Genomic DNA, 12,937 nt, shown 5'->3' with positions numbered 1-12,937 from the left:
TGCAGATTCAATTAATCCCAAATCTCCACAGGCATTAAGGGCAGCTGAAGCAAGGGGTGGGATGGAAGACAAAGGCTAGTCAGGAACTCTACTCAAACTGTAGACAGAGACCAATGCTGCAGGCAGCTGTACCAGCTGAAGTTGCTACTCCTAGGTCTTTGTCACAACCCATTAACCAGAAATGACTACCACACATTTGGTGGAGCACCAGTCTGCGTGTGCTCCCTACCCCGCTGCAGGCAGAAGGCAGCTGAGCCAGTTCTGCTCATTTAACCAGAACCTCACAGGTTTTGCCCAAAGCTGATTAAGGAACACTCACAGGAACAACAGGACTATTGGGTTGGGAAGTGCCAGCGAGGAAGTGACAGAAAGCAGGAGGCAGTGTCATCCTCAACATCTCCCCTTGCTCAGGATGGGATTATCTGCCTACAGCCTTATTACCTGTTAAAATAACTCAGCCAGGGATATGGTGGATTCTCCATTGCTCGAAACCTCAAGTCAAGACTGTCTCTAAAAGAGATGTTTTACCTTGAAGCGACATTTTGTGCTTGATGAAAATATCATTAGGTAACTTCCTTTGGTTGTATAATGTTAGAAATCACACTAGGCTTCCCTGGCTTTCAAACATACAGGCTCTATAAAGTGCAGAGGATTCTTCTTCTGGACAAGTTCCAGGTCTCCTTTAGAAGCTGGTAGTTAATTTAGCAATTCTCAAGGTTTCAGCAAAAATTAGCCAATGGTTTACTGCCAGGTGTACCAACGCCATGCAAAGATAAGAGTATGCGGGGCGTCTCCTTCTTATATTCCAAAGCTGGCACAGCACCCACAGAGAAACCGCGCTACCTTCTTCACTTTCTGGTGCTGGGCTCACTTGAGATGCTGTGCCAGCTACCACGGTCTGCCCTCGTTCTTTGAGAAGAGCCACCAAAAGTGATCTGCGAGCCTTAATACTCAAGAAAGTGCGAAAACTCAATTGAGCGATACTTTGAGAGACAGCTGCTGTTGCTGTCCACAGACTTCTACTACAAGAAAGAGCTCTTCAGACAGAAGGATTGGCTGAAGTCAGTGCAAGCTCAGTCACAGACTCCAACGGACACATGATTTTACCGCGGGTTCTCATGGACTTTTGCTGGGCTCCAAGTGCCACAAAGGGTTTCAGGGAACACTGGAGGACTTGGGCTGGAACATATCGATCGCAAAAGTCAAGCCAAGACATTTAGATTATCCCGACTTCAACCGAGTCGCAGGCCGTCTGACTCCATTAAGATGCTTTACATACCAAGTAACAAGTATTCAATTAGAAGACAGAGAACAGGCGTGCCCCGCCGCAGAACAGTCAATGCCCCGCATCCATCAGTGATGGGGAAGCGATTAGATGAGATACGCTCAGCTCAGGCCAACCACAGGACCAGCCCTCGCACTGCGGAGGAAGGTGACAACCCCCCAGCACTAACGGGACCCGGGGGACCCGAGCCGGCGGCCAGCGCAGCCCCACGACACCGGCAGAGCCCTCCCCGGGGGCCAAGGGGCTCTCCCCCCACGCCAGGCACCCGGGCCGCATCCACCTCCAAGCACGGCCAGCATAGGGCTTCCCAGGGCCCAGCAGCGGAAGGCCCGGAGCTCACTGGGGGACACCGCCGGCCCCGCGCCCGGCAGAGCCCCCCGGGGCCCTCACAGAGTGGACACCGGGCCGCGCCCACACCCGGCCCTCACCGGAGGGGCCCGGCCCGGCCCTGCTCCGCCCCGGGGCCCAGCCGGCCCCGCCCGGCCCCGCGGCAGGCCGCCCCGGCGCACCTGCTCGATGGCGGCCTGCACGGCGGGCGCCAGCTCCAGCGCCGCCTCCAGCCCGGCCGCCAGCTCCGGCTCGTCCTCCTCCATGGCGACCCGCCGCTTCCGGGCCGCGCGGCACGCCGGGATAACCAGAGGACACACCCCCTTCCACCGTACCGGCCCTAGGGGCGGGGGCTGGGCGGGGGCGGAGCTTGACAGGGCGGGGTCTTTCGGGGGCGGGGTTTCTACCGGGCGGAGGCGGGGCCTGCCGCCCGCGGTGCAGGGCGCGTCCCGGCGGTGGCGGCGGCGGGAGCGGCGGGGTCGGTCCGTGCCGTGCCGTGCCGTGCCGTGCCCGGGCTGTACCGGTCCGGTCCGGTCCGGTCCGTGCCGTGCCGTGCCGTGCCGTGCCGAGCCGGACCCTCCCGCCGCCCGGCCTGCTGTTGACAAGCGGCGGCGGGAGGCAGCGCAGCGGCGGTCGTCCCCATGTGGCGGACGCTGGCCCTCGCCTCCGCCTTCTTCCCGGGGCTCTTCGCCCTCTGCATCCGGTTGCTACGCTGGGCCGCCCCGGGATGGAGCCTCAAGGACCGCATCCTCCTCAGCGGCAGGTACGGGCGGGATCGGCGGGAGGCGACCCAGACCGCGGCGGGCCGGGCGGGAGGAGCGGGACCGGGAGCGGGACCGGGAGCGATCCGGGCGGTCCAAGAGCACCGAGCCCCCGGCGGCTGGAAGCCTGCACCCGGGGGATGCCCCGACCCGCGGCGCTCCGGGGGCCGGACCCCCGGCAGTCCCGAGCCCAGACCCCGCGAGGGGAGCAGGGGCCGGCGGCAGGCACAGCCCCCCACGCGTGGGCAGCCCTGCCCGGCCGTATCCCCGCCCCGCTGTGGCAGGTACCCGTTCGCGGGATGCTCCGGTGCATCTCTCCCTCTGCCCGCGGGGAACCGGGCAGGGTTACCGCTGATCCACGGGGTGGAAGGGACGAGACCTGGAAACAAGCCCCTGCCGTGTCCCCGAGTGGCAGTACCTGGCACAGCCACCCCGGCCACGTCCCACGGCACAGCAGGCGTGGGGGCAGAGCTCCTCCTTGCCATGACAAGGCTTTCGGGGTGTGCACGGAGTAGGCGTCTAAGTGCTAACAGCTCTCCCGGTGCAACCGTGCCGTGGCCACCACCCCAGCTCCTCGGCCCTTCTGGGGCGACGTTTTGGGGTGACCCATTTCCTCTCTCTCGGTTTCAGGTTGGTGTCAACGGTCCAAGCCACGATGGCAACCGTGTCGGGGATCATGGTTGTCCTTAACTGCAAGGACGTGGTGTATGACAGGTAATCCCGTCGGAGAGCCTTGCTGTCCCGCAAGGAGCACGCGGAGGCTGAGCCCGGCCAGCTCGCAGCTGGAGTATTTTGTGCCAACGGCTTGCCACGTACAAAGGGGAGAGGAAAACCAGTTTCGTGTTCCTCTTTCCTCCGCTTCGGGTGAAGGGTTGGGCAATGCGCTGGCCGTACACCCCCTGAAAGGCACCGGCTTGTTCAGTGCGCTCAGACCTGATGCTGCTCTGCCAGCACGGAGGGTCTCCTCCTGAGGATGGGCTGTAACGTGGGCCCATAGATGAGCAAAAAATGAAGACATCAGCACTTCTAAAAGGGTAGGGAGTCCCCTTGCTGGAAGCTGAAATTGCTAACGAGTCAAGCAGACCTAGTGAGAACTGATTTTAGAGGTGCATCGCCTTCTCCATGACAAATGGATTCTGAAGGAGTCCAAAAATGAGAAAATCAGTATGGAGTTTGCTCTGAAGGAAAATCACATCGCCTTGTCCTCAATGCCCTGAGATAAACTGCCCCAGAAGCGGCTCTCAGCAGGAGTGATAGTGCAATCTAGGTCAGAAGATTTAAAAACAGAGCTATTATCCAGAATAGCAGAGAAAATTGTAGGAGGGAAGAATATAATTATGCTGAGCTGGAATGTGACCGTCGCACACCAGATTTTAGGGTGATTTTTAGGGAGGGCTGCCCTCTCGGTCACTGCAGATTTGCCTTGAATACACAGATGTGAAATGTCCTACCTTGCTCTAAATAGTGAGAGCCATCCAAATTGCTCAGTCCTGCTTAACCCAGGCAGTCTAATGAGTTACGCTTTTGCTCTAAAATAAAATATCTGTTGTATAGATAGGGCAGATGATAAATCCCAGACCCACACAGACGGAAGGTGCTGCCAGCAGCCCTCCTTCTCCCTGGAGCTGTGTGCTTGCCTGGGTGTTCTCAAGGCCAGCAGCTCCGTGTGAATACTTTGTGGTCAGAGACCTAGATTTTCTTTGAATCTGGAGGAAATACAGCCCAGTGCTCAGCAGGGAAGGCCTTGGAGAACGACAGCAAGACAGAGAGCCAGGAAGCATCACAAAGGTTGCAGTGAAATTTGCCAATTTATTTACACAGGCAGACAATCATTATATTGCTGGCACTATAATTGCCCTCCAAAGCCCTGGGCAAGTTTTGCAAACATAATAGCTGGTCACTTCCCCTCCCTGCTTTATAACACCTACATCTTTCTATCCTAAATAGGAACGCAGGCAACAAAATTTTTCTTGAGATGGCAGGAAAGCAAAAGCAGATTTATTTAGGCCCCAAGCTACGTTTCTTTAAGCAGCAGTGTAGGGTGGGTTGTTTGTTTTTTTTATCAGTGTGATTTCACTCAGGCCTTTTTAAGGAGCCTGGTCTCCCTGCAGAGCAGGGCTTGCTGCTGCCCAGATTGTGCAACAAGGATTCTGACATGCTTTGGGAACAGGCAGCTGCCTGCAATTATTTCCCAACAGACAAATGTCTCGCGGGGGTTTATTGCCTGTATTAGATATTTTGCACTTCACTCTCCGAAGTCCAGGCCAGGCATCTCTTATTAACTCTGAGGTCTCCGGGTGCTTTCCAAACGCTCCTCGGGTTATGCAGGCAGCCGAAGCGGTGTGGCAGGCAGAAAGGACACAGTCTTGGAGCTTTTCTCCTACCACGCATCAGCTCTGGGTGTCCCAGGGCTTAGGGGAGAAGATTACCTGCTGCAAAGGTGTCGGATTAGTGCTGGATCCCGAGCAGTGCTGTGCCCCTGGCCCGCACGGCAAACACCCGGCTGTAGGGCTAATCAAGATCCTCCCGTTAGCACGGTGTTTGCACTTGGCTGGGCTGAGCTCGGTGCCTGGCACAGCCAAGCGCGAAGCAGGGGCAGCGCCGAGGCGGCGTCCTCCACGCGTACCAGGTACCTTTTCTCTGCTGAGCCAAATTAAGTTAAATTTCGGCACCTCTCAGCTTACCATCAGCTTCAAAATCCGCTGCTTCCATTTCAGACCTAAAGACTCTCTTCCACCTTTTAGAGCATCGCAAGGCGCTCAGAGCTGTTGCGATGCCTCCGTGTGTGCTGCTTCTCCCCTAGGCACTGGCTGGCCGTCGAATACGTCTGGGTCCTCGTTCCCTACATGACCTACGACATTTACGTCATGTACCTCTGCCACTGGCACAAGAGCCGGGAGAGGGGAGTCGCGGAGAAGAAGCACTCGCTGCCCAGCGTGCGGAGTTTCCTCCTGCAGGAGCGGCTGATGGTGACCCACCACCTCTTCATCCTTGTCGTGCTCACCCCTGTCACCCAGGTAAGGGCTGGGCACGGCGGCTCTGAAACCCAGCCTGCGAGGAGCCCTGTGTGGCTTCAAGGGCTTGCAGTCGAGGCTGTGTCTGGCAAAGCTTCTCTGCTGGTCAGGAGCCCGTGACCCCCTGGAGATGCTCGGTGTTAGCTCCCAGCCACCTCTCCAGGAAGGTCCCATGCTCACTGCTGGCTTTATTTGCAGCACTTCAGGGGAGAGCTGGGGGACTTCTTCGTGGGCTGCATCTTCATAGCAGAGCTGAGCACGCCTTTCGTATCGCTGGGCAAAATCCTCATGCAGGTAGGTGAGGAGGGACGGGGCTCGGGTCTGGGAAGGCCACAGCAGTTCGTACCCTTTCCCTGCCCCAGGCTGCCCTTCTCCATCAGCCCCTGTTCACGCAGCAGCTGGACTGGGGGTCTCGGAGGGGGGCAGCCCCACAGCTGTAACCCCAAGCTCCCCAACAGTGCTGCCTTCCTCCCAGCCTCCTGTTAGGTTCCTATCCCTTTCCCCCAGTAAGCAGCATGTCCAGTGGCATCCCCGAACTGGGGGCTGTGCCTTGTCCTGGTGCTGCCTCCTCCCGTCTGTACCTCCCCCTGCCCCATACTCCGTCCTGCCCCAGCGCTCTGCCCCCCACCCCTCCCTTCTCCCTGTCCTCCTCCATCCCTTCCCACCCTGCTTCCCTGCTCCCTCCAAAATGCTCCCCCTCATCCATACCTCCTGGGTGCTCGTCTCCATGCTCCCAGCACAGTCAGTGCCCGAGGAGCGATGGGGTGCTGCTCACCCAGCGCTCACCCCACGCTCGCCTTCTTCCTTCCCCAGCTCAAAATGCAGGACACGCTCCTGCACAAGGTGAACGGGATCCTCATCCTGGTGACCTTCTTCCTCTGCCGTATTCTCCTCTTCCCCTTCATGTACGCGGCCTACGCCAGGCAGGTGGGCATCCCCGTTTACATGGTGCCTTTCCGCATCCCCCTGCACTGCAACATAGCCAACGCCTCCCTCATCGCCCCCCAGCTCTACTGGTTCAGGCTCATCTGCCGCAAAGCCGTCCGACTCTACGGCAGCTCGCCCGCCGACAAAAGCAGATAACGGCCGGCAGCGGCAGCCCAGCGCGGGGGCTGGAAAAGGGTCAGCCCCCCCCCCCGGCTCTTCTGCCTTCACTGCTAGTGCTGCGGGGACCAGCGCAGGAGCAGAGCGGCGGAAGCAGCAATGCCACTGGACTGTTTTAGCTGGAAGCAGCCTCACCGTCTCCACCGCCGTGCCAGGCAGCACCAGCCCGGGCTAGGAAGGCTTTCTTCCCATGCCGCTCCAGTGCCTTGTGTCCTCCCACTCGCGGGAGCTGGGCTAGGAGCCAGACCACAAGCACAACATTCCTTCTGGGATTCATCGCTGCGGCACCGAACTAACGGTTACATGAGAGGGGCTTGGTACAACCCCTGCCCCACGTCTTCCAGGGCTGACACCAGACACCGGCACTGAGCTTGGCGAGGCGGGAAGGAACCTGCAGCCCGGAGGCAGCAGCGGAGGTGATGCTGGAGCGTGCCCAGCCCCATGCAGCAGCACCGGGGACCGGAGGAGCTGTGTGCCAGACCTGCCACAGCCCTGACTCGCTCCTCTGGCTCTGGTTTACAGCCTCCAGCTGAGAGCAGAGGCAGGCCCCAGGGCTGCGGCACGGTTCTGCACAGCCTGTTCCTGACCTTTACTGACTTCGCCTCTACACTACCGCCGCGCTCAGCCTCTTACCTCCCACCACTGCTGGGCTCAAACTCATTTAAGACTCCACTTAACCCAAAGGTGCTTTTCACTACAACTGTCTGGTACTGTGGCTGACAGTCCCAGGGGAGGGTGGCTCTGGGGTCCTCAGCAGGTTGGAGGGGAGAGAAGCTCACGCCAGGCCAGAGCAACGCTGGCAGGGCAGAGCGCCCATGGCTGAAGGGCAGAGCGCCCATGGCTGAAGGGCAGGATGGGGACAGGAGACTGCTAAGTCCCTGTCTCTGGGCACTATGCAGAGCCCTTCGTTGGCAGGGGATGCAACTTTCAACCCCTTCCCCTAACTGCAGTTGCTTTTATCTGCCCCGCATCCCCACAGTGGGTATTTGAAAGTCCGACTGGTGCACTGGCGTGGTTTAACCCCAGCCAGCAACTAAGCACCACGCAGCCGCTCGCTCACTCCGCCTCCCTCCCAGTGGGATGGGGAGGAGAATAAAAAAAAAAGTCGTGGATTGAGATAAGAATGGTTTAATAACTAAAGTAAAATATAATACTAACAATAATAATAAAATATGATAATAATAGTAATGAAAAGGAATAGAACAAAAAAAAGGAAAAAACTAAAACCCAAGAAAAGAAAAATTAGGCACAGTGCAATTGCTCACTACCTGCTGACCGATGCCCGAGCAGCGATCTGCCCCTCCCGGCCAACTCCCCCCCATTTATATACTGGGCATGACGTTCCATGGTATGGAATACCCCTTTGGCTAGTTCGGGTCAGCTGCCCTGGCCGTGCTCCCTCCCAGCTCCTTGCACACCTGCTTGCTGGCAGAGCATGGGAAACTGCAAAATCCTTAACTTGGGATAAGCGCTACTGAGCAACAACTAAGATATCAGTGTGTTATCAACAGTATTCTCACACTAAATCCAAAACACACTGTACCGGCTACCAAGAAGAAAATTAACTATCCCAGCCCAAACCAGGACGCACCCCCTGCCCTGCTCTCCCTCCAGCCGACAGCCCTGGCAGCACCCCATGCGTAGCGGTACAGCCTGAGCTCTGGTCGTATGGTCCATCCCTCCTGCCCCATCCCACTCCCCTGCGAGGCGAGGTCTGCCAGGGAACCGGGTCAGTGCAGGAGGAACAAGCAACCCCAGAGCAGGGCGCCGAGCTGTGTCCTTCACCAGTTCAGCCCATTTCCACCTTCAGTCACAGGAAAACGGCTACAGGCTTCCCAGCCCGCCCTGCACCATGGGGTTCACGAGCCTCGCGGGTGTGTGCAAGTCAGACAGCAGCAGTTCAGTTCCTTCCCTGCAGCCAGCGCAAGCCAGGGCAGCCTCCTCCTCCTCCTCCTCCTCCCTGCAGCCTCCCATGCTTGCCTGGGGGTCCCCTGCTCCAGGGCAGGTACTGCACCAGCGTGGCCCCAGCAGCCCCCCTGCAGCCACCCGTGCTGGGAGACCTGTGGCTGCTTGGTGCCTTTCATTCTGTCTGAAAACAACAGCTGAGCTCTGGGAGCCCTGGTTCTTTCGGGTGTCGGATCTTGTCCCAGCCACGGCTGTATTCTGGAAAGAGTAAAATAAAGGGCCTCTTCCGACACGCGGTCGGTTATTGCAGAAACACTACTGTTACATTAATGGTCGAGACCAGCTGATGTTATAAACCGCCTGCAACCTGTTGCAGATGTTTGTATCTCACCGTTTTCATTGCAAATAACGTGCCTTATGTAAGGACAAAAAAAAAAAAAAGCCAATGAGGCATCTCAGTTTGCACTAACACTGCCCTATTTACTGTCAGAAGACCAATAAAGATTTCCCTTCCGAGTCACACCACTGGATGTCTCTCCCATGTGCCGTTCATTTCTGCGTGGGAGGTGTTAATACACGGGGTTACCGCTGCACCCCCACCTCCAGGCAGGAGCAACGCACACAAATTTCCAAAGCTTCCCGCCCATCCTGAACTCACCCGCCCTGCTTCCCTGCCTCCAGCAGCACGTGGCAAACCCAGCAATGCACCCAGGACTAGGAGAGGGCTGGCAGCAGGGGAGCCAGAGGGAAACCATTTCCCTGATGCCGGAGGCTGCCAGGCTTTCTGTATAAATCCAGACCGCCAGCAGGCAAGGCTGGAGCCACGGGACCGGCAGCTTGGCTCAGGAACAGCTGTGTCCACAGCTATTCCCACTGGAAAATTAGAGAGGGGTTGTTCCTACCCATCTTTACACAGCCCCTTCACTGCTTAGACAGGTTGGAAGAAGACACAGCAGGGGGGAAATAAGTTCAAAAGAGAAAAATAGATAGGCTTTATTACAGATCTTACAACTTCCCACGTAAGGGGTCCCCTGAGGCAGGGTCAGTGCTCTCCTCTGTCGCCCTCTCCGGCTTCTCAAGCCGGCTCCCCAGCCGAGCGGGCTCCCAGCTTGCTGAGCTTCTGCAGGAGGGTGCTGCGCAGCGCCTCGTCGCTGACGTTGTCCGTGATGGACTCCAGGAAGTGCCTCTCGTTGGCTCTCCGCAGCGTGTTGCTGGGGGACGTATCGGCGCTGCTGAACGTCTCGTACTGCGAGAGGATCTCCAACGCCACCACCACCAGCGGCTCGCTGCACCCCTTGTCCGGCAGCATGGCGGCGACGTGCAGCAGGTGGCAGAACATCTGGATGCAGATGAAGGACACCTCCTGAGTGGAGGTCCTGTCCTCGGCAGGGTGCGAGGGGGGCCCCGCCGTGCTCTTGACGGAGGCCAGCAGGTCCGTCAGGCTGCCGCAGTACAGCTGGACCACGTGGAGCCAAGCCTCTGCCGGCAGCCAGGTGGAACAGCTAGAGCTGCAGAGGAGCTGGAAGCCCCGCAGGAAGAGCACGGAGAACTGGAGGTAGCAGGCAAACGGCCGGAGGTTGAGGAGGGGCATGTACTGCACGTACTCCAGTGTGTACGGCACGTGCAAGACTTGCCTCTGCAGCAGGTTTTCGACCACGTGCATGAGCCTCTTCCATTCGCTGTGGCTGCACCAAGGGAGGACCTGAATGAGGGCCACCAGGAACCCTTTGCTGAAAAGATTCACTTCTTCAGGGTTGTCCACGTTGACCGTGAGGAGCGTCAGCATCGTCTCCCTGAGCGCTGTGGACACGCAGCAGCACTCCATCCATGCCAGGAGCCCGCTGCCCGGTCCGTAAGCTGGCAAAGGCTGGGACGTCCACTCGTCCTCAGGAAGCGTGCAGATCTCAAACAGCGTCGCCGGGACCTCGTTCTTGAAGTGGTCTCCGTAAAGCTTCTTCAGCCGGAGACCGATGGTCCAGTCCAGTGATGCCACCTTCCTGTGAAGCCAAGCCAGCGACTGGACCCACACCTCAGGGGAGGGGGCAGTTTCTGGTCTTACCACCTCACAGAGCTGGCAGAGGATGTTCAATACCAGGTCTTTGGTCTCCAGTGAAGGGAAGAGCTGGTCCCTAGGCTGATGCCAGTACCTTGTGTAACCATCTAGAAGCTTGCAGAGGCTGAGGAGAAGCGGGAACGGGTGACAGGACTTGATCCAGTGCTCTTCTGAACAGGACTGTATCGCCAAAACCTTACCGAGGATCTGCAGGCTCAGCTCGATTTGAGCAGAGTCTGACTTCAAATAGGGAAGGACAAAGGCTTTGGTCACCTCCGCAGGTGACACAAGCGGGGCGGCTGAGCTTGGCTGCATGAGAAAGGCCAGGAACTCAAGGAACTGCTCCTCTTCCCTTGCAGTGGAAAGCCTCCCCCATGCCGCCTCCTCCAGACACCTCACCACCAGGCTGCGTGGCCTGCTTGGATCATCGTGGGTCTCCAGGAAGCTCAGTGCTGGGAAGGAGCAGAGGATTTGTGCGAGGAACTGGTGTGCTCCTAGGTTGACTACAGCAAGATTACAAACCTGCTTCACTGTGGCCTCAGGGTACAGCAGTGTGAGCCTGGCCACCGAAACCACAGCCCTGGTCAGGCCTTCATCAGACACGCTCTTCGTGATCTGGTTGAAAGTCACATTCAGATCCTCCTGGAACCCCTCCCTGACAACCTGCAAGTTCAGGGACAGACCCGGTCCACCCCATGACGCCAGGACGCCTGAGATCACTTTGTTTTTGTCGGTTAATGAAAGCTCAGTGTAACAGTCCACAATGGCTTTGGTCACTTGCATCTGCAGCTCTCGGGCCTCCTTGTCTTGGCGGAACATGGCAAAGTTCACCAGCGTCTCCAGCAATTTCAAAACTAGCTCTGGTTTCTGGAAGAGAGCTTTGTTTTTCACAAGGCAGTCAACCCAGTCCTTTGAAAAGGCCCAGGCCTTTTCAGATGCAAAAATGGAGCACACCTCTACATGCCGGTCCAGCTTTTGCTCAATGATTGTCATGGCAACTGAAGACACAAGGCTGGTGTCCAATTCCTTGCTCTTCAGGCTGGCGCTGATCTCCTTGAGAAAGTCCTTGGTGATCTGTGTCAGCTCTAACACTACGCACGTCTCATCCTCCCCCAGGTCTCTAGTCTCTGAGAAGCAAACCAAGTTCTTCCCAAAGGTGGTAAGAGCGTCCAGGAGCCGGTAGCTCTCATAGCAGAGCTCCTCAGAGCTGATCAGGGTGTCCTGCAGCTCCTCTCCCCAGGCACGCAACAAGCTGCAGAGAAAGTCCAAGCCAACAAAAAGCTCCTCACAAGAAAGCTTGGCCGTGGACAAGAGGCTCATGCTTCTCTCTGCTTCCTTCACCTTCTCGTCCAGCCCGCTGTGGTGGAACTGGCTTTCAGTGTCACTGGTCCAGAGGCTGACCGCAGAGCTGACCTTGTCCAGGTACTCTGCGACAGGGAGGGGGCTGCCCTCTGGCTCTAGCTCGGTGAACACGGAGAGCAGCTCCACCAGGTTGGCCAAGGCATAGCACCTCAGGTGGGGCAGGGCGATGCTCCTGTAGGTTTGCTTTAACCCCTCTAGCAGGACCACGAGCAGGCTGGTGGCAGCAAGGGGGCCGTTCAGAGAGCCAGGGTCACCCTTGAACCTCTTTGGGGGCTGGAGACCATCATCCAGAGAGGACTCACACCCATGCTGACGTATGAGAGCGCTAAATGCAGAGACTGTTGCGTCTTCCTGTCCCTCCTTGTGTTTCATCACCTCCCACCACACGTCCAAGAAGAATGTGATGTCCGACGGGGACGTCTCGCTGGCGATGTACTCCACCAAGTGCTCCAGCTCGCTCTGGCACACGTCCTGGGGCAGCGCCAGCAGCAGCTGGACGAAGAGCCGGGGTACGCTGAGGGCCTTGACCAGCTCGAAGAGGACGGTGCGGTTAACGTCGGGGATCATCCTGCCCACGGAGAAGAAGTCGTCCTCCTTCCACCCCTCGTCCAGCGAGGCGGCCGGCGGGGCCGGCAGCAGGACTTTAGCCCAGACGATGGCCACAGCCTCCTTCTTCCAGAGGCTGTGCTGCAGCGGCGAAGGGCAGCGGGCTCCGATCTCCCCCAGGGCATCGGTGATGGGGGGTCCCACGCGTGGCCAGTCGGCTTTGCGCAGCTCCCGCAGCGGCCGCGGCTGGGTCAGCCGGGCGGCCAGCAGGAACCCGCCGTGCAGGATGGCCGTCTCCTCGCACACGCCCCACGGCCCTGCGCGGAGATACCGTTACCTTGGTCCGGCCCCGCCCGCCCGCCGCCCCCTGCCCCGCTCCCCCCGCTGCTCCCCCCCTGCCCCGGGCCCCGCTCCCCCCGGTCCCGCACCCACCGGGCTCCATGGCGGCGGCGCGGGCGACCCGCGAATGGCGCGCTCTGACGTCAGCGCGGGCAGCCCCGCCCCCGCCCCGCAGCGCCCCCTGGCGGCCCGGCGGTGGCGCCGCCTGCCCGCCCCCCCCCCCGTCCCTTCCCCTCATTAA

The 12,937-nt window shown here is 58.8% G+C and overlaps 3 protein-coding genes across 4 annotated transcripts in view; 1 reads left to right on the top strand and 2 right to left on the bottom strand.

Moving 5' to 3' along the window:
* Positions 1-1,878, bottom strand: part of VPS53 (VPS53 subunit of GARP complex) — a 69,030-nt gene extending 67,152 nt beyond the window's left edge. The window contains exon 1 of the mRNA XM_050908833.1: positions 1,795-1,878. Coding sequence (XP_050764790.1) covers positions 1,795-1,878 — 84 coding nt within the window. The remainder of the gene's footprint in view (positions 1-1,794) is intronic.
* A 369-nt stretch (positions 1,879-2,247) lies between these two features.
* Positions 2,248-8,917, top strand: TLCD3A (TLC domain containing 3A). Of its 2 annotated transcripts, XM_050908894.1 has the most exons (5): positions 2,248-2,375; positions 3,004-3,087; positions 5,177-5,390; positions 5,586-5,681; positions 6,201-8,917. In XM_050908894.1, exons 1-5 carry the CDS (start codon positions 2,254-2,256, stop codon positions 6,468-6,470), a joined length of 786 nt encoding a protein of 261 aa, XP_050764851.1. In that variant the 5' UTR covers positions 2,248-2,253; the 3' UTR covers positions 6,471-8,917. The 2 variants fall into 2 exon arrangements, with proteins under 2 accessions (XP_050764851.1, XP_050764852.1); XM_050908895.1 differs by lacking the exon at positions 5,586-5,681.
* Positions 8,918-9,364: 447 nt separating this feature from the next.
* Positions 9,365-12,799, bottom strand: GEMIN4 (gem nuclear organelle associated protein 4). The gene is made up of 2 exons (XM_050909211.1): positions 12,790-12,799; positions 9,365-12,674 (listed from the first exon to the last, which is right to left on the bottom strand). Exons 1-2 carry the CDS (start codon positions 12,797-12,799, stop codon positions 9,472-9,474), a joined length of 3,213 nt encoding a protein of 1,070 aa, XP_050765168.1. The 3' UTR covers positions 9,365-9,471.
* Between the last annotated feature and the right edge of the window lie 138 nt (positions 12,800-12,937).

The sequence above is a fragment of the Gymnogyps californianus genome, chromosome 20, assembly GCF_018139145.2.
Source record: "Gymnogyps californianus isolate 813 chromosome 20, ASM1813914v2, whole genome shotgun sequence".
In the NCBI taxonomy this organism is placed as follows: domain Eukaryota; kingdom Metazoa; phylum Chordata; class Aves; order Accipitriformes; family Cathartidae; genus Gymnogyps; species Gymnogyps californianus.
The sequence above is the reverse complement of the archived record's forward strand: the minus strand, read 5'-3'. Positions and strand labels throughout refer to the sequence as shown.

What these genes read in the sequence shown, in the direction of transcription:
- TLCD3A (XM_050908894.1), top strand. Translation starts at nt 2,254, where the DNA reads ATGTGGCGGACGCTGGCCCTCGCCTCCGCCTTCTTCCCGGGGCTCTTC. An exon ending in AAGGACGTGGTGTATGACAG is followed by an intron (nt 3,088 to 5,176) that starts GTAATCCCGTCG and finishes CTTCTCCCCTAG; the next exon opens with GCACTGGCTGGCCGTCGAAT. An exon ending in TGCTCACCCCTGTCACCCAG is followed by an intron (nt 5,391 to 5,585) that starts GTAAGGGCTGGG and finishes CTTTATTTGCAG; the next exon opens with CACTTCAGGGGAGAGCTGGG.